Source organism: Manis pentadactyla, chromosome 3 (genome assembly GCF_030020395.1).
Source record: "Manis pentadactyla isolate mManPen7 chromosome 3, mManPen7.hap1, whole genome shotgun sequence".
NCBI lineage: Eukaryota > Metazoa > Chordata > Mammalia > Pholidota > Manidae > Manis > Manis pentadactyla.
In genome coordinates this window covers 107,723,729-107,744,449 of record NC_080021.1, presented here as the reverse complement: position 1 = coordinate 107,744,449, position 20,721 = coordinate 107,723,729, and the positions used below count along the sequence as shown (strand labels likewise).

General features: G+C 36.5%; 1 protein-coding gene across 1 annotated transcript in view; it reads right to left on the bottom strand.

Moving 5' to 3' along the window:
- MALRD1 (MAM and LDL receptor class A domain containing 1) overlaps positions 1 to 20,721 on the bottom strand; it is a 694,454-nt gene that overhangs the window by 494,452 nt on the left and 179,281 nt on the right. Inside the window, exon 19 of the mRNA XM_057498267.1 lies at positions 10,122 to 10,209. Coding sequence (XP_057354250.1) covers positions 10,122 to 10,209 — 88 coding nt within the window. The remainder of the gene's footprint in view (positions 1 to 10,121; positions 10,210 to 20,721) is intronic.

Below are 20,721 nucleotides of genomic sequence, written 5' to 3'. Positions count from 1 at the left end.
AAGTAGTGATTTTACAGCATCTTCCTATACTGATGGACAGTGACTGTGAAGAGGTATGTGGGGGGGACTTGGTGAAGGGGGGAGCCTAGTAAACATAATGTTCTTCATGTAATTGTAGATTAATACCAAAATTAAAAAAATTAAGAAAAAATAGAAGTGGTGGTAAATATACACAGTGGAATATCATTCTGCCATAATAAGAAAATAAATTCTACCATTTGCAACAACATGGATGGAGCTGGAAGATATTTTGCTTAGTGAAATAAGCCAGGCAGAGAAAAACAAGTACCAAATGATTTCATTCATTTTTGGAGTATAACAACAAAGCAAAACTGAAGAAACAAAACAACAACAGACTCTTAGACTCCAAGAAGGGACTAGTGGTTACCAAAGTGAAAAGGGTTGTGGAGGGCAGTTGTGGAGGGAGGGAGAAGGGGATTAAGTGGCATTATAATTAGCACACATAATATAGGGTGCACATGGGGAAGGCAGTAGCAAAGAGAAGAAAAGTAGTGAGTATAGCATCTTACTATGCTGATGGACAATAACTGCAATGGGTTGTGGTGAGGGGACTCAATAATATGAGTGAATGTAGTAACTGCAGTTTTGCTCATGTGAAACCTTCCTAAGATTGTCTATCAATGATACCTTAATAAATAAAATAAAAATAAAAAGCAATCACTATAATCGAGATCATCTAGATTTTCTCCTGTTAGTTTAGGACCTTTACAGTTCTGCATTTTATATTTAGATCTATAATCCATTCTGAGTTCATTTTTGTGAAGAATGTAAAGTCTGTGTCTATATTCATTTTTTTACACATGAATGTCTAGTTGTCCAAGCACTATTTTTTTGAAGACTATATTTTCTCCATTGTAGAGCCTATACTCGTTTGTTGAAGGTCAGTTTACTATATATATATGGGTTTATTTTTGGCTCTCTATTCTCTTCTAATGATCTATTTCTCTGTTCTTTTACTAATACCACACTGTCTTGATTACTGTAACTTTATAAGTTTTAAGTTGGGTAGTGTCTTAAGTCTTAAGTCTTAATAATAAGTCTTAAGTTGGGTAGTGTCAATCCTCTGACTTTGCTCCCCTTCAATACTGTGTTGGACATTGTGGATATTTTCCCTCACTATATATACTTTGGAATACTTTAAAATTAGTTTGTCCATATTCACAAAACAACTTGTTTGGGATTGTGACTGGGACTGCATTAAATCTATAGATCAAGTTAGGAAGAACTAACATCTTGACAATAGTGAGTCTTCCCCCATGAATGTTTTTGTGTCCTTATCTTAAATACATATTTTCTAATTAAAATATATAGTATTATCTGTGTCCTAGAAAATGTTATGTAAGTAGTATTCAAGTACAGCTTTTGAATTTGAAATTTTTACTCAATATTTTTCTCATATTTGTCTCTATTTACACATGCAGAATTAATTAATTTTAAATGCTTCAGAGTACACTATTAAATAAATACTCAGAATTAAATATTTACCTTTGAAAATTGCTTCTCCTTTATTTTCTCTCTGGAACTCCATTAGTTTATATGATCTTTCCTACAAGTAAATCTACCTTTCCCATTTTCTTTCACTATATCTGTAAGTTGAATTCTGAAATACCCTCATAGCTATTTTCCAATTGACTAATTACAACATTGATGTTGACTTTGACACATTTAATTCATCAGATATTTTGATATCATTGATTTTATTTCTCATTTCAAGAAGGTTTTTTTTTCCAAAATGTTCTACTTTTTAAAAATTAAACAATGTCATGCTATTTTCTTAGGGCTTGGAATACTTTAATATTTTTATTTGTTTATTAGTTTTCTATCTTTGCATAACAAATTTCCACATATCTTAGCACTTTAAACTAATAAACACTTATTATCTCATATGATTTCTGTGAGTATGAAATACAAAAGAGGTCAGCTTGGTTCTGACTCAGGGTCTTATAAGATTGCTGTCAAGATGTCAACCAAGGGTGTAGTCATGTGAAGGCTTGACTGGGGCTGGAGGATCTGCTTTCAAGGAGGCTCATTCGGATGTCTGGGAAGTTAATGCCCCTGTTGGCAGGAGGCCTCAGTTCCTGGACTTTCTCCAGAGAGCTGCTTGAGTATCCTCTTGACATGGTGTCTGGCTTCCCCCAGAGTGAGTGATTTCAAGGGAAGACAACAGAAGTCCAGCTTTGGAAATGACCCACAGTCATTGCCACGTAGGTCACTGGTTGCACAGGTCAGTTCTACTCAATGTGGGAGAGCACTGGCATGAATACCAAGAGGGGGGTCACTGAGATTCATTTTGGAGCCTGGCTACCATAATGTGCTGTGCTTGATTTTTACTTGAGAATCCTTTATCATCTAGCATTCAGAAAAGTTCTTCTAGATCAACTTTGGGTTGTTTCTTTGGAATCCCACTAGTGTTCCCAGCCAGGGGTTGTTTGTCCATTTTGTACCCCCTTTTCCTGTCATCCATCCCATATTCTATTTACTCCCTACATTATGAAGTCACATTATATGTTCTGTACAATTTTTCCATACTCTTTGTTTCTCTCACCTAGGGATTTCCCTTTTTAAAGCTCAACTTAACAATTAAATGAGTGTATGCTATACTGTATTTGACATTTTTAGGTATACGCAGTGTTCTAGTCTTCCAATCATCCATTTTGTCATATCATTAAAACCAGCAGTCTGAACTGCATCTTTAGCCCTGATTTCAGCTTAAACTAGTACACTGTCCCCCTTAAGAAGAAATCATAGACATGAGTCTTAGAAAAAGGAGACTGATTAGTTAATACTCAGGAAAAATAAAGACAACTAATTTTCTATCTCAAAAATGATCTAGGAATGAGAGGTAAAAGGACCACTGCTCTAAAAGAGAAATTGGAAGATCTTGAAATTCTTTGTCCCTTCCTCAGTACTCTGTGTTCCACCAGAATGAGTACAAAACCCAGTAAGTCCCCTACATTTTACTGGAGAGCACGAAAACAGCAAATTGACAAAAGTGTTTCTTACTCCAGAACCAAACTTTGGAAGTGGTGGTTTTTGTAATTGGGAAGATAAGAGTTGTAGCTGATTCCCTAGGATCTGTCGTGGAGCAGTAATGCAGAGCACAAAACCATGGTCAGGCCAAGACATCATCGGGAGACTGACTGAGGCACACAAAGGACCACAAGCTTCCTGCCCCTCTGTCCCTCACAGACCACCCAGACTTTCATCTAAGAAGCAGGAAGTCAGCTTGGTTTACTTTGCAATGATGAAGCAGTGTTTCCTAAAGTATCATGCTCTTAACTCAGGTGATACTAGAAATTACTTCATGCAACATATGGATAAAATTAATTTAAAAAAAAAGAAGAATTTTGGACAATTTTAATGAAAAATATATCTAGAATAGTAAGCTTGCCTTAGTCCATTTGGGCTGCTGTAACAGAATAACATAGACAGGGTGACTTAAACAACAATTTACTCCTCACTGTTGTGGAGACGGGCAGTCCAAGATCAAGGTGGTCAGCCAGCAAGTTCGGGTTTTAGGTAAGCGCCCTCTTTCTGGTTATGTCATCCCATGGCCTTCCTTGGAACATGCATGAAGAGAGAGAGATCTCATGTCTCTTCTCTTCCCACAAGAGCACTAATGCCATCATGAAAGCAGCATCTTCATTACCTAATCTAACCCTAATAACCTCCCAGGGCCACATCTTCAAATACCATTGCATAGGGAATTGGGCTTCAACATACAAGTCTTGGCAGGACACATTCAGTCTATAACAAAGCTTATGATTTTTTTTGAACCTACAACTGATTAGAAAGGATAAAGATAGTAGCAATGACAGTTAAGTCTCTTTAAACAAAAATACAAAAAGTTTTGCAGATGAAACAAAACTGCAAAGGTGAAATGCAGATGATGGAAGTTTGCACTAAGAAGCAGAGATTTGTTCTGGTTTGTCTGATCTTCCATATCCATAAGCCACAGGGTAGCCATCTCACCTGCACACCTGTCATCCTAAGTAGATCACTTCTGCTCCAGTCCGACTCAGTGTTCTAACAACTTCCTCTTTGAGTTCCTTGTAACAAATAGGATATACTTCATGCTACCCTAATATAATATTTCTGATAAAATAGATTTTTCAACTTGTTTCATACTAGACTTCCCTCCCTACAGCCATTCCCATACTGGTAATTAAGCAAATAAAAGCAATATTGTAACATCCCTAGACCTTGCTAAAATATGACCAGCTTCAGACATAACTTATGAATAACTTGACTAATATGCATATGTTCTTTATCTATCTCCAGGTAACAATGCGTGTTTTTTTCTGTGACTTCTGATGTTAAGAAATATATTTAATTTAAAAATATAAATGTTTACTTGTTGTTTAAGCATGATCAACTTCAGAGTATTGAAAAGTATGAAATATCTATAGATTCAAGGGAAAAGCACATATTTTTCCTATTGCATTTACTGCAATAACAGAGTCATACCCACAAGCAGAAACAACTATAGTCAGCATGATCATACTGAGGTACCTGAGTAGGTCTACTCCCTGGAAGAGTGGGTTTTCCTAAAATTAAGTTATTCCTTAGATATGACTTATAATGACAGTGATACAGCTGTTTGCCATATATTATGCAGTGTCATTTTTTTCTGTCTCCAACAACAAATCAGCTCTCTGTGAACCATTTTTGCTTTAACACATTCATTCAATGAAATTTTCCAGGTAGGGTATTTCCATCTTTATAGATGGAAATATAGTACTATATTTGAAAGTGACTACAAATAGACTGAAATAGGAGTTGGACAATTTTCAAGCTAAAATCTAAGTATTTTAACAGCCATATCCATTTCTGGAAATTGACAGCTCCTTCAATTAAAAGATGACAAAATTCAAAAGTTTTAATTTTAAAGTAGGTTGTTATTTGTCCAATTTTATTTTCTAGAAATGCAATAAAATTACTGAGTTGGGTGGACCATAGGCTTTATCCAGTGTTTAATTTCCTGTGTATATGCTAAATCACTTTGCAAAACTCTACCAAAGAGGCCAAAACCAGAATATTGAAGATTAAAATGAGAATATTTAAGATTGCAATCTCTAAGCCTTAAATTTTTTATTTTTGGCCTTGAAGTCTTTATTAAATTGTAAATATTTCCAGTAACTTTATATTTTTTCCAGTCTCTATTTCCTTTAGAAATAATATGTAAGAAGAACCTCAAAAGAAAGTATTGTCATGTAACATATTATTTTGAGATGAATTCTTACTAAAACATACATTACTCTTTGCAGAAAGATGGGAGAGTTAAATAAGCATTTATAAATTAAAATTTTGAGATACTTAAGCTAATGAGGAAGGATGGCATAAATTTAATCAACTCAGTTTAACAAAAACAAAAGTCATTTGGCGGGTGGGTGAGGACATCATAAAAAATGTTGTTAAGTGTCCTATAGTTATCATACTTTCTCAACTTCAAGCCATTATCTGTTACAAGACATGCCACTGACTTGGTAACAACTTCCCTGGGAAAAACAAAACACTTGATATATTTGATATTGATATAGAGTTAATTAATCATTCTAGTAATAAATCTAATATTCATGCTGAATTCTGAACTTTAAGATGGGATGAGAAGTACATAGGCAAAAGTTTTCAGTTTGCAAGCAGTACACTGTAATGCCATCTAGGCGAGACTTGATTTTTCCACATAACCTAGCTACCTTAACAATAATCTTTGATGCAAGAAAGAAAACTGTCCTTTGTATTCTGTGAAGTGAACATTCTTCTTCCCTCATGTAGGATAGAAAGAATCATGTGAAATGGATACTTCTTTTGGGATACTTATATTTAAATTTGAATATTTGGCAACAATTCTTAATAATCTACTCTGAAGGTCAGATTCAAGGTGAAGGCATTTATCTTGGCCATCACTCCCCATCGTTACCTACTCTGGGACTGAATATCATCATCATACACTGGTGCAAAGAATCATAGGATTCTACTGCATAGTTAACTTTGCCTACTCTCCCTAGAAATCTAGTAAATCTTGCCTAAAAAGTCTGTTCTCTACTATCCTGGATTAGTCTTAAAATAACATTCTATATCACCAAAGTATTAAACACAAAGGACGTATAATCCATAATTGAGAATCGATTTGGAAATTAAGTTGGAAACAACCAGAAGGTAGAAAATGAGAAAGAGTTAACCTAGAAGAGCAAATAAATAATGATTTTCTGGGACAAGGTGAAAAGGAACTAAATTCTTAGCATAAAAACTACTGGGGAAAAATTAATAAAAGTTTGCAGTGAAAAGCTCACCATTTCAATCAACACTGTTTTGAACCAGGGTCATGGCAGAAGCAATGGAAAAAAACAAAACAGATCTAAGAAATATTTTGGAGTGGGAGTCAGCAAGATTTATCAAAGTGGGAAAGTTTAAGGGGAAAGTGAAAGAACTGTGGAATTGCAATCCTCTGTTGCCAGGTGTCATAAAAAGAATGAGGAAGGCATGGGGGAGGGGCTCATTTTGAGGGAACAGGTAAAAATATAATAATCTACTCCTTTTTAATCACTTTTAGTTTAAAATAAAAGTTACAAATAATGTATAAATCTGCACTTTAGGGATCAGATCAGTATTTTGTGTATGTGTGTATATATTTTTTTAGTTTTTGTTTTATTAGCCAAGGAGCAAAAATGCTGTAGATAATCAGTTATACTGAAATAAATCAGTGTCTATAAGTGAACCTACAAGCACTGATCCCACCTCAGTCAATATGATGTCATTAAAGAAAAACTGATAATCATCAAGAACAATATGTTTATGAAGAGCTTAATTTTTAAAATTTTCATTTTATGGCAAGACTACATCAAATTCCTTTATGAAATCAATGGCTTTAACAGGCTTTGTGGTTTCTACCCAAAGTTTCTTTTGTTATGAAGCCAACATGAAAACCGCACAGTTCTGGCAGTTTTTAAAATTCCTTACTTTCTTCTAAAACTTGAACGAGAAAATAAGTACTAATGCTCTGTAACTGATATTCCACATATCTTCTATGCTTCTGACAGCTCCTTTCCCTCCGCCTTGGAACCATCAGCCACAGAATGTACACAGCAGGATAAACGGAACAGCGACAATATCAATGGTGACTTGTGTTCCCTCTCTGTATTCCTTTTTGCCTTCCTCTGCCGATGGGGTCACAGTGATTTTCCCCCTAAGCTCAGAGTGGAAGGAGACTGAGGAGAAGCCCTGGCCATTGAAATGAGACAGGCTTTGGTGAAAGTCTCATTCCTGCCTCGACTGTGTTTTTCTCATTCAGGTCACTTAAGCTCTTAAAGCTTAATTTCTCATATCTGTACAGCAGAAATTATTTTCTCTTTCTTCTGAGGTTAGCAAACTTGATGAGCAGTTTAGTAACACTGGTTAGCATGGTTCAAAGATGCAGATGTCATATTCTGCCACTACAAGGACAGAGACGTCGTGTTCTGCCACTTTAGCTAGGTAGCCTTGGGCAGGTCAGCTCCTCCTCAGTTTGCTCAGTAAAATGGGGATAACAAAGGTATCAATCTTAGATAACATTCAAGATCTCTTTACAAGACACTATTCTAGACTCTTAAAAAGTTGTAAGATTAAAGGAGATGAATTATAGATGGTATTATTGCATCCATTTATCAGCTTTTTCTCCTGTAAGGATGTCCTGTATTCCACACCCTCACCAAGCTCGCTGTCAGTGCAGAACACTTCCCTGCCCCACTTGACCACATGACTTCCTCTGGTCAACGAACATGACCAGACATTACGCATACTACGGACCAATAGAAGCTTGAATCATCTTTCTTTTTCCTATCCATTTCCTGACAACACAGTGTGTCAGATAGGGACTTGGTCCTTCAGCCTTCGTCCCAGAAAAGCAGGACACACGAAACAGAGATACACAAAATACGATACATAGGTAATGTACATAGAAACAGGGCTACACAGAAATATACAAAGCTATGAATAATATGTATTTTTGCTGTTAATTGTTCTATGCTCACTCACACACTAGTGAGCAAGAAATAAATGCTTGTCATTATAAGCCATGAAATTTGATTTTCAACAGAAGCTGACATATAATAGTCACGCACATAAAGGTAATTAAGATTTTAGCAAAAATAATATATATAACCAAAGTATGTAAAACACTTAAAAAGATATATAAACATCTCTCCATTTATCCACCCAGCCATCCAACAAATAAATATTGACTGGGTACTATTATGTCCCAGATACGATTTAAGCAATTGGAAATAAGGCAGTGATGAGATTAAAAACTCTGCTGTCTTGAAGTTAACAAATGGGAATCTAACCATAAGGCTCATAGGAGAAAAATACCCAAGGGAAGACGATAGAAAGTATCAGATTTGTGTGTGTGTGTGTGTGTGTGTGTGTGTGTGTGTGTGAACATGTGAGCGCAGTGTTCAGAAAAGGCTTCACTAAAGAAAATCTTTTGAACAGAGGTCAGATAGAAGGAAGGGAGTCAAGTGCATATCTGGGGGAAGCACATTCCAGGAAGAGGGCAAGGCAGGAGTAAAAACCCTGAGACATCAATAGGTTGGCTTGTTCAAGGACTAGCTAGGAAGCCTTGCACTTGAGAAAAGTCAGTTAGAGGCACACTGATGGAAGGTGAATGATGGCATGAGGGGACAGTCACTGATGCACGGGAAGCTACTGGAAGGAGTTTGGCATTTGCTCTGAATGCAGCAGGAAGATTCTGATGCCAGAGTGACATGACTTCTAAGTTTGAAAAGTACCATTCTGTCTGCTGTTTTAGAACAGATTATATGACTCTAGGGTAGAAGCATAGGAATCATTTAAAAAGCAATAGGTACAACCCATGTAGAGACAATGGTGGCTCAGGCAAGGGAAGAGGAGTAGGCTCTAGATCTATCTGAAGTGAGCGGCTGTCAAGATTTACTGATGAGTAACAAGCAAGAAAAAATAAAATATCATTTACTGAGATAGGAAGGCATTGGAGAATGGCAGAACTGAGGAGGTAATCAGGTATTGACTTTTAGAGAGTGAGAGATCAAGGTAAACCTGTTGAATTCTGGCCTCCTTCTTGCCAGCCTTCCAGAGAATGATTTGCTTTCTGCAAAGTTCCATGGAAACCACCACACAGAGTGGTTCAGGTAATTAATCCTGCCAGAATATGAGGCAGAAGATCAGGCATGTCACACAGCTACAACTCAAAGAACCGAGTCCAGTCCTCGGACTATGTCTGGGGAGGGGTTGACCACCAGCAGTGCGGAGATGAAGCGGGGCAGAATGTTACGGGTTAGCACAGGACAATATTTTCTTCAGCGATTGTTGTGATTGATTGTGAAATTACCCAGCCTCTGAGCACCCCGGGAAGGAGACTGTGTATCCCCCCCTGGTCATGGAATTTCGAGAGCGTCCAGCCTCAGTGCCAGACTCACCTTCAGGAGCTCGACATCCCATCCTACCAGACCCCCACACCCTGTCCAGCTGGGCTTTCCCTGATGTGTGTGAGCTTTAGGTTACTTTCCCCACTATCTCTGGGCTGCCTGCTGGACATCTAAGATGAGATGATGAGCAGGTGGTGAGCATCTAAGTCTGGCTTTCAGGGGAAAGAAAGGTTAAAGTTGGAGATAAAAATCTGGGAAATGTGTTATTTTCTTTAAGAAAAGATATCTATAACATGGAGAGGAGATGGTTGACAACAATCCTTAGGATTATTTAAAGTGTAGCCTGAGAGGAAAACATCACTGGAGGTACTGAGAGGTTATAAAGTCTCCCAAATTATGTATTTATAAGGCAACCAGTTGGTTATTACTGCCCTTCCAGTATAATGAAATTACAGTTGAACTTCAGACATGATTTCCTAATATTTAGCATGTGATAGGACATAAACACAACTGATTGAAACCCTTTGACTATGTTTCCAGAGATTTCAAGACTAATTACTACCAAAGATTCACAACCATCTTTTCCAGGATTAATGTACTGGTAGACGAGAAGTGAGGTGTTTTTTTTTAATATTTGTGGGAATGAAATATTGATTTCCTCAGCAGCTTTTTCAAATAAATGGGTTTGAAATTCTCCTATACTGAAATACTCATCCTTACCAGGGTAGAGGGTACAGTTCATAAATGACAAGTCATCAATTGCAATGTCTCCAGTGAAGCCGTCTCCCACCGAAGCCTCCACCAAAATCTAAGAAAAATACAAGAACCATGTTGATATTGTGAAGGAAATCATTTTATGAGAACTCAGAGGAAAAAAGTTCAGAATTTACCTAGAGAGAGCTCCTTCTGAACCTTTAAAAAAAAAATACTTTGAAAACATTTCCATAAGTAGGCCTCTTGTCTCTACCTGCAAATCTCCAGACCCAGGAAGCCCATTCAGTTTATGGTGCGTTTTGATTTTCTGAAATCTCAGTTTATCAGATTGATGCCTGATTTATCATTCTAGACCTGACCTGTTTCCTTCTGATCCCTTAAGTATATGAAGACAAATTCTTGTCCCCTTTTCCCACCTTCACCACTGGTAGTTCATCTGTTATCAAGTTTAAACCTCTTGATCCTTCAGGAAATTTAATCTGCTGCCACAGGTACTTGCTAGAATGTACATTTTTAAGAGCTTGAAACTTTTTCTCACACTGACCTTATTCTGTAACACTTTATGAAACTGGTTAATCGTTATTAGGTTTCCTTCAGAACCACGTTAATCACAGTGAACTCAGATGACATCTGCACTGTTACAGGAACTACCCATTCACTACAACGCCAGTAAAATGTGAAATACTGACAACCATGAGTATACGGCAGATCGTGATCAGGGCTGAGATTTACTGTAACAGAATTAATCATGATGAATTATTTTAATACTCATGCAAATATGTTATATACTAGGAATCCTGCTATAATTTAGTAATGAAGAACAAACAAATTCAGATTTTAAAAACAGGTTCTTTTTTTCCACTATTATATGCATGTATATTTCCATTTCATTTTCCCTCACAAATGCTGTGTGTGGGAGTTGAAATTTTATTTTTCAAACTTTACCTTTCATTCAAAAATGTCTCATATCATATTTATAGATATCCTAGCTGAAGGAAAGTCTTAAAAGGTCAAATTACTGACCTCAAACATCTTGACATCTTTCCCCAACTTGCTAGTCTTTGAAAAGTACCAGAATTTCTACCTGATTTGTCACTAAGAGAATTAATCAACTTGTGAAAGGTTTATGCATCTAACTAATGGGCAAATAAATTCTCCCTAAAATTGCCTGAAGAACATTTAATTGCAACACAGGAAGTACCCTACTGCTTTACAATGGGTCATTCCAAATACAAAAAGAATCCTTGTCTCTGCCAGCATGACTGAAATAAATATTATAGACAAGAGAAAACAAAAATGCAGGAAGAATACTTAGTACACCATGGATATACAATGGGGAAATGACAGCCTCTTCAACAACTGGTGTTGGCAAAACTGGACAGCTACATGCAGGAGAATGAAACTGGATTACTTTATAACCCCATACAAAAAAGTAAACTCGAAATGGATCAAAGACCTGGATGTAAGTCATGAAACCATAAAACTCTTAGAAGACAAAATTGGAAAAAGCTCCTGAATATAAACATGAACAACTTTTTCCTGAATGCAGCTCCTCAAGCAAGGGAAGCAAAAGCAAAAATGAATACATAGGACTACATCAAACTAAAAACCTTCTGTATGGCAAAGGACAACATCAGCAAAACAAAAAGGCATCCTACAGTATGGGAGAATATATTCATAAATGACAGATCCAACAAGGAGTTAACATCCAAAATATATAAAGAACTCATATGTCTCAACAACCAAAGAGCAAATAACCCAATTAACAAATGGGCGGAGGATACAAACAGACACTTCTCCAAAGAAATTCAGATGGCTAACAGGCACATGAAAAGATGCTCCACATCACTAATTATCAGGGAAATGCAAATTAAAACCACAATGAGCTATCACCTCACACCAGTTAGGATGGCCAGCATCAAAAAGACTAAGAATAACAAATGCTGGCGAGGATGCGGAGAAAGGGGAACCCTCCTATACTGCTGGTGGGAATGTAAGCTACTTCAACCATTATGGAAAACAATATGGAGGTTCCTCAAAAAACTAAATAAAGAAATACCATTTGATGTGGGAATTCCACTCCGTGGAATTTACCCAAAGAATACAAATTTTCAGATTCAAAAAGACATATGCACCCCTATGTTCATCGCAGCACTTTTTACAATAGCCAAGATATGGAAGCAACCTAAGTGCCCATCAGTAGATGAATGGATAAAGAAGAGGTGGTACATATACACAATGGAATACTATTCAGCCATAAGAAAGAAACAAATCCTACTATTTGCAACAAGGTGGATGGAGCTGAAGGATATTATGCTCAGTGAAATAAGCCAGGCAGAGAAGGACAAGTACCAAATGATTTCACTCATTTGTGGAGTATAACAATGAAGCAAAACTGAAGGAACAAAACAGTAGCAGATTCACAGACACCAAGAAGGGACTAGCGGTTACCAAAGGGGAGGGGTTGGGGGGGGAGGCAGAAGGGGATTGAAGGGTATTATGATTGGCACACATGGTGTGGGGGGATCATGGGGAAGACAGTAGCACAGAGAAGGCAAATAGTGCCTCTGTGGCATCTTACTACACTGATGGGCAGTGACTGCAATGGGGGTACGGGGGACTTAATAATAAGGGTGAATGTAGTAACCACATTGTTTTTCATATGAAACCTTCATAAGAGTGTATATCAATAATACCTTAATAAAAAAAAAGAATACTTAGTGCAAAAATCATACAATTATTCTGATAACAAAAAGCCAGCAGTCAGAATTTGTTAGAATATATAGTAAGAAATTTGTAGAAAGACTGCAGTTCACTGTGTTTATCCCATTGCAATATGATATAGGGTATGCTAACAAAAGGCTCAGAAGATTGAAGAAAAAGGAAAAATCTAGGATAAGTAAGAATAAACACTACTGACTTTGCTACTTGCTCATGGTCATCTTAGTTTATTAATAAAGAGGGATGGAATACTGATATCAGAATCCCAATGTTTATGGGAAGCCTAGTGTACACATACATATCTGTAAGCTAACTTTAGGGATATATATACATGCATAGCTCTATTCAACAGTATGGGTTTAACTGTTTGGATGTATTTTTGTTATTATGCAGTCACAAATTTAAGAATTAGCCATTTGTGAAAATTACAAATTTTCTCATATGTGGGCCACACCAGGTACACAGCATGTCTGAGTGGAGCTTACTGCACAAGGCTTACTCCCACTGAAGTTCACTTCACTTTGCTTGAAAAATATTTTGATGTGGTTTCCAGAAGTATTTGATGTCAATGGAAAGGAACAAAAAGACATAATTTTTACCAAAATATCTTCAATTTCCTAATCCTCTAAGTGTTAACATTCTTGAGAATTAATGAACAATAGTTTCAAGATACTAAAAATGTCAATTTGTATGTATAATTGCAGTCTCAGCGTCTTTCAAATATTCAATTAAGCTGGCCATTTTTTAAAAAGCCTACTTGATAAATTACTTCTTGAGAAAAAGTTATGAATGCTGTAGTTTAATTCTACCTTTGCCCTATATTTAATTTGTTCTTGCAAAATGCTTTGCAAATTACCCTAAGAAATTAGTCCTGAGAAAATAGTCACAAAAAAAGGAATCACACCAAGGTCTTTATTCCAAAAATTCACTTTCATTTCTGTTGTTTCTCCCAGAATAAATGGAAGGCTACTAAAACACACACATGATTGTATGCAAGGCCGTATTGCCATTCTGGAATCAGGAAATCAGCTTTCATTCCTAGGCTCCGCTAATGCCTTACTGGGCAACTTCAAGGGCAACTGAAAATTCCAGTTTGGTCTAAAAGACCTGCATTATCTGTAGAAGCCAATTTTACTTAGAGTAGAACTATCACTGGCTTGGAAATTTCATAAAGTGATTCAGCTCTGCTATGTGGCTCTTTTCATGGGCTGCTACACACTCCAAATAAAGATGGAGTGGCTTTGCCAGCTGTACTGGGACTTTCACTTCCAATCCAACCAAAGACTCAAATATTAATAAGGCTCTAAAGACCTGTCTGAGCTCATTTTCCTCTATATTGACCAAAATTTTTAAATGATATGGAAATTTCTGTCATCATAGGCATGTAAGATTCAATGTAATAATTTTTACAAAAATGTCTTCAATTTCTTAGCATATATATGTTATACACACCTTCATGGAAAATATCTTCAGTTTTCATATATATGTTATATGTATATAATATAGATAATGCTCTATTAACAAAATACAAAAAGAATGGAATTAATTCAAACTGCCACCTAATTTAACCATGCTGTTTGGAAAAGAAAAAAAAATCCAGCATAATACATTAATTTTTGTATAATGCATCTTCAGGAAAACTTGAAACAAAGCAATTCTTATTTAAAATTCATAAAAAGTGCATATTCAATGTGGAGCAACTGGAACTCCAACACATTGCTGATGGAAATCCAGAATGGTACAATCATCTGGGAAAATGGTTTGGCAGTTCCTAATAAAGGTAAACATATATTTCAATATGATGTAGCAATCCTATACATGGGTATTTGTTTACTCAAGAGAAATGAAGACACATGTCAAACAAATATCCATTCCCAAAGCTAAGAGAAGCTCTCCTTGTGATCTCCAAAAGCTGGAAACAATTCAAACACCCTCAAGCAGCAAAGAGAAAAGCAGCTTGTGATAGATCTTTTCAAAGACAAGCCACTTCGCATTTATTTATTTATTTTTTATTAAGGTATGATTGATATACACTCTTATGAAGGTTTCATATGAAAAAACAATGTGGTTACTACATTTACCCATATTATCAAGTCCCCACCCGTGCCCCAATGCAGTCACTGTCCATCAGTGTAGTAAGATGCCACAGATCCACTATGTGCCTTCTCTGTGCTACACTGTTCTCCCTGTGATTCCCCACACCATGTGTACTAAACATAGTACCCCTCAGTCCCCTTCTCCCTCCCTCTCCACCCGCCCTCCCACACCCCTCCCCTTTGGTAACCACTAGTTCATTCATGGAGTCTCTGAGTCTGTGGCCATTTTTTTCCTTCAGTTTTGCTTCATTGTTATACTCCATAAATGAGGGAAATCATTTGGCATTTGTCTTTCTCCACCTGGCTTATTTCACTGAGCATAACATCCTCCATCTCCATCCATGTTGTTTCAAATGGTAGGATGTGCTTCTTTCTTATGGCTGAACAGTATTCCATTGTTTATATGTACCACATCTTCTTTATCCATTCATCTACTGAAGGACACTTAGGTTGCTTCCATATCTTGGCTATTGCAAAAAGTGCTATGATAAACAGAGGGGTGCATATGTCATTTTGAATCTGAAAATTTGTATTCTTTGGATAAATTCCATGGAGTGGGATTCTCGGGTCAAATGGTATTTCTATTTTTAGTTTTTAAAGGGACCTCCATATTGCTTTCCATAATGGTTGAACTAGCTTACATTCCCACCAGCAGTTGTAGGAGGGTTCCCCTTTCTCCACATCCTCTCCAGCAGTTGTTGTTCTTAGTCTTTTTGATACTGATCATCCTTACTGGTGTGAGGTGATATCTCATTGTGGTTTTAATTTACATTTCCCTGATGATTAGTGATGTGGAGCATGTTTTCATGTGTCTGTTTGCCATCTGAATTTCTTCTTTGGAGAAGGGTCTGTTCATATCCTCTGGCCATTTGTTAACTGGGTTATTTGCTTTTTGGATGTTGAGGCGTGTAAGTTCTTTATATATTTTGGATATTAACCCCTTGTCAGATATGTCATTTACAAATATATTCTCCCACACTGTAGGATGCCTTTTTGTTCTGTTGATGATGTCCTTTGCCATACAAAAACTTTTTAGTTTTGAAGTAGTCCCATGTATTCATTTTTGCTTCTGTTTCCACTGCTTGAGGAGATGTGCTCAGGAAGATGTTCCTCATGCTTATATTCAGGAGATGATTACCTATGTTGTCTTCTAAGAGTTTTATGGTTTCATGACTTACATTCAAGTCTTTGATCCATTTTGAGTTTACTTTTGTGTATGGGGTTAAACAATTATTCAGTTTCATTCTCTTGCATGTAGCTGTCCAGTTTTGCCACCACCAGCTGTTGAAGAGGCTGTCATTTCCCCATTGTATGTCCATGGCTCCTTTATCATATATTAATTGACCATATATGGTTGGGTTTATATCAGGGCTCTCTAGTCTGTTCCATTGGTCTATGGGCCTGTTCTTGTGCTGGTACCAAATTGTCTTGATTACTGTGGCTTTGTAGTAGTGCTTGAAGTTGGGGAGCATAATGCCCCCTGCTTTATTCTTCCTTCTCAGAATTGCTTTGGCTATTCGAGGTCTTCTGTGGTTCCATATGAATTTTAGGATGATTTTCTCTAGTTCATTGAAGAATGCTGTTAGTATTTTGATAGGAATTACTTTGAATCTATAGATTGCTTTAGGCAGGATGGCCATTTTGACAATATTAACTCTTCCTATCCATAAGCATGGTATGTGTTTCCACTTATTGGTATCTTCTTTAATTTCTCTCATGAGTGTCTTGTAGTTTTCAGAGTATAGGTCTTTCACTTCCTTGGTTAGGTTTATTCCTAGGTATTTTATTCTTTTTGATGCAATTGTGAATGGAATTGTTTTCCTGATTTCTCTTCTGCTAGTTTATTGTTAGTGTATAGGAATGCCACAGATTTCTGTGTATTAATTTTGTATCCTGCAACTTTGCTGAATTCAGATATTAGATCTAATAGTTTTGGAGTGGATTCTTTAGGGTTTTTTATGTACAATATCATGTCATGTGCAGACAGAGAGAGTTTAACTTCTCCTTGCCAATCTGGATACCTTTTATTTCTTTGTGCTGTCTGATTGCTGTGGCGAGGACCTCCAGTACTATGCTGAATAGAAGTGGGGAAAGTGGGAATCCTTGTCTTGTTCCCGACCTTAAAGGAAAAGCTTTCAGCTTCTCGCTGTTAAGTATGATGTTGACTGTGGGTTTGTCATATATGGCCTTTATTATGTTGAGGTACTTACCCTCTATACCCATTTTGTTGAGAATTTTTATCATGAATGGATGCTGAATTTTGTCAAATGCTTTTTCAGCATCTATGGAGATGATCATGTGGTTTTTTTCCTTCTTTTTGTTGATCTGGTGGATGATGTTGATGGATTTTCGAATGTTGTTCCATCCTTGCGTCCCTCAAGCCACTCCTCATTTAAAGGAGCCAACTAATGACATGTGCAGTGACAGCTGAGAATCTCAAAAGCTTGTTACTAAAAAGTAGGATGCAAAAGGCCACATATTTTTCAATGTATTTCCACAACTTCTAGAAAAGCAGAACTATAGGAGAAGTAATCAGTCAGCATTGCCAGAGGCTGGGAGAGAGGAGGGGCTTAATGACAGAGAGGAAGGAGGAATCTGGAAATATTTTTAGTTGTGATGTGGCTACATGACTTTTGTTGAAATTCATAGAGCTGTTCACCTAAACAAGATGAATTTTACTTATATAAATTATACCTCAATAAACTAATAATAAACATTTATTCTATAATTATTGCTGTAAGTCATCCATATCTCAACTATTACTTTCACTGATTTCTAAATTGCTAATTTAATGCATGGAATTTTATAATGAGCATTATAACATTCTCAAGAATCTCAATGTACTTTTCAATTCAGCTATGAAAAATCTTGTTATCCACTAATAATTTTTCAGGGAACAATTTGTTTTCCCTTATACATTTTATAGGCATCCACTTACATTCATTTAGTAGTCCATAATTTATAATGCAGGAACAGAGAAAATGGAAGACATTATAAAAACTCTCTTTTAGCCTATTTTTTTTTTTTACAAAAACTGACTAAAAGCTGACATAGTCAAATCCTATGAACACATTTAGACAACTATCCAATATTTGACCACATGACATACAATTCTAGGGACTCTTAGAAAGTCAGTTTAGAATCTCAAAACTTTCCAGGTTAATACTTAGGGAAGTAGTTATTAGATTCAATGTAAAAAGGCTTTAAACCATCTTTGGAATTTTTATACAACCTTGAACCAATCTCTTTAAAATAAAACTCAGATTCTTGTCTGATAAATTTAATGTTTCTAATTCTGTCTCTGGCCATATCACATGCAGAAAAAAAAATGCAGATAATTAGAGTTTTCAATTACTATTCTATACATATGAAAACCATTTATCATTAAACATGAGCCACAAAAACTATCAAAACTGTGCATATAACTGAGCACAGAAATGGATAATAAAAATAAAATTGTGGTACTAGTAGAGAGGAAATAAAATGCAGGGACAGATAAGTAGAGCAAGTGCTATAAAAGGATAACTTAAAAGAAAAAATCTGATGTCCATCTCATCTGAGTTCCTATTTTGGGAAAAAACCATGGCAAAATTTTCATTCATCTTTTGGCATTACACTGTATTTCTCCTTAGCTATGTCAGGTTTTAGAACACATGACTTGCTAAGAATTTTTGATACTTCAATGACTGCCTACTTTGGCGTCGTGCCAAGTGTTTCCATGGATACCAAGGAGCAGAAAGGCATCCTTGTCTCTAGCTTCTCACCATCTAGGGAAGAAGAGACTGAATGGTGACAACCTGGCTCCCAGAAGTTTAGTCTAACCCAAACAACACTTTCAAGTAGAACAGGCTGCCAAATATTCTAAAAGTAGCATATTTCACAGAATGATACTGTCCTATATTGGCTACAATCCCTATTACTCCCTAATAAACACCTAACTCTAAGGCTGAATTGAATGTCTGTTCCCCTTACTATTTTACACTTGACCTACTTGTCTCAATTCATGTCGGTTGCCTGGTGCCCACAGGCATTGGGTTTGCAATTCCTTGTGCATGTTAGGTCAGAAACTATGAAGGGGTGAGACTTGCTCCTACTCACAAGCTAATAATATTGCCTGCCACTGTTTCATATTCATATACTGACTGAGGATACCAGATCCTTGATTTAGAGGGACAACCAAAAGCATCAGCCAGAGAACTACCTTCCACAGGTTCCCCAGTCCCCCGGGACAACATGATGAGGGCCCAGCATTTTCCTGCTCATGCAGTGGATTGCACCACAGAAGAAGAATCCTGACATTAAAAGAGTCTAGCTGGTATAGGCTGCTCATACATCAGCGAATTCCTGCCTCCAGGAAGTAAGAGACAGGTGGATGCGAAGGAGAGGGCCACTTCCATGGAATGTAAGCAACTGTCTCATGGTAAAGGCTGTTCAAATACACACTTTGCTCAGAGGCTGAACTGTGCAGAACACAAGAAATCCATGGAGAACCATGTCCCAATAGCGAAGCTGAGCAAGATGCTGCTACACTTTTGACATATTTAATTTGTGGAAGCACTAAGACCCCTTAATATATGTGGGAACTGAAATGTTCTTATCAGCTTGGCCTCCTTTTCTCTCACATAATAACACATTTTTATCCTATCTGAACTGAATGAGTATAACAGCTTTCAGAGATGGCCACCCACCTGCTGCTAGCCCAGCTCCTTGTCCACCCACAAAATCTTTTTGCTGTGTTACAGGTAGAGATTTTTTTTTAATCAAGGAAGGGGAAATGTGGTTGAGGAAATAAGGTCATGCCAAATTTTATTAATGTTTCTTTACTTAGAATTCTTTCTGTTATTCTACTTAAATGAAAGAGACAGAAACTTTTTAAAATAAAATCATCTCTAAGCTTTCAGGTCATATGAGATTATTTGCTTTCCATAATTGTTAAAGGGTTGGCAAACTGCAAAGATTATTTCTGCTACATTTCTATGTCATTTTAGATGTACAAAGAACACCAAAATTAGGGAGTTTTTTTTCCCCCTCCTCTAACATATAACAGTGCTTTTCTGGAACTTGCCTAAGTGGATTTTAAAAGGGATAAATGTTGATCAATTTAAAAGTAATTTGCTAGTAGAGACTCTGCAACCTCACTTGCTATTTTAAGGTACCCTCTGGAGACTCATATACCATGGAACCCATTTCAGGTCTCATCTATTATGTGAATGAGGACAAATAATGCTCAATCTCTCCAGTCCTGAGAATTTATAAGGAATCTATTTGATTGGAGGTTACAAAGAAAGATTTAATTGAAAAAACCATGGTCAATAATAGGGAGAAAAAAGTGTAAAAGATTTAGAACTATTGATTAGAAGTTCAAAAAAATGTTATTATTTTAAAATGATGCAATAAGGTTCAATAAAATTTTAGTAGGGCATAACGTTATACTGTCCGAGTGATTGATTCACACATGCCAAAATGAAATTCTCATTTAAGAAGCATAGTTCTAAAATTTTTTAATGTTTTTTCCAATTATCAGAGTAATTTTTTTATTCTCCACACCATTAAAGATAATATTCAAAGAAAAAGGAGTGGAACTGTAATTTATTATTTTAATATACAATGTCTTTTTCCAAAAATAATTATGTGCCCCTCATTTTTCTTGTGAAAGGAGGCTCCAAATGTACCCCTACTTCTTTGTGGTGACTTAAAACTGATCTAGACCTAACATGAGGAAAACCAGGTCACTGATTTAAACCCAAACAATAACCCACATTTGTCTTTTGCTCTACTTCAACATCTCA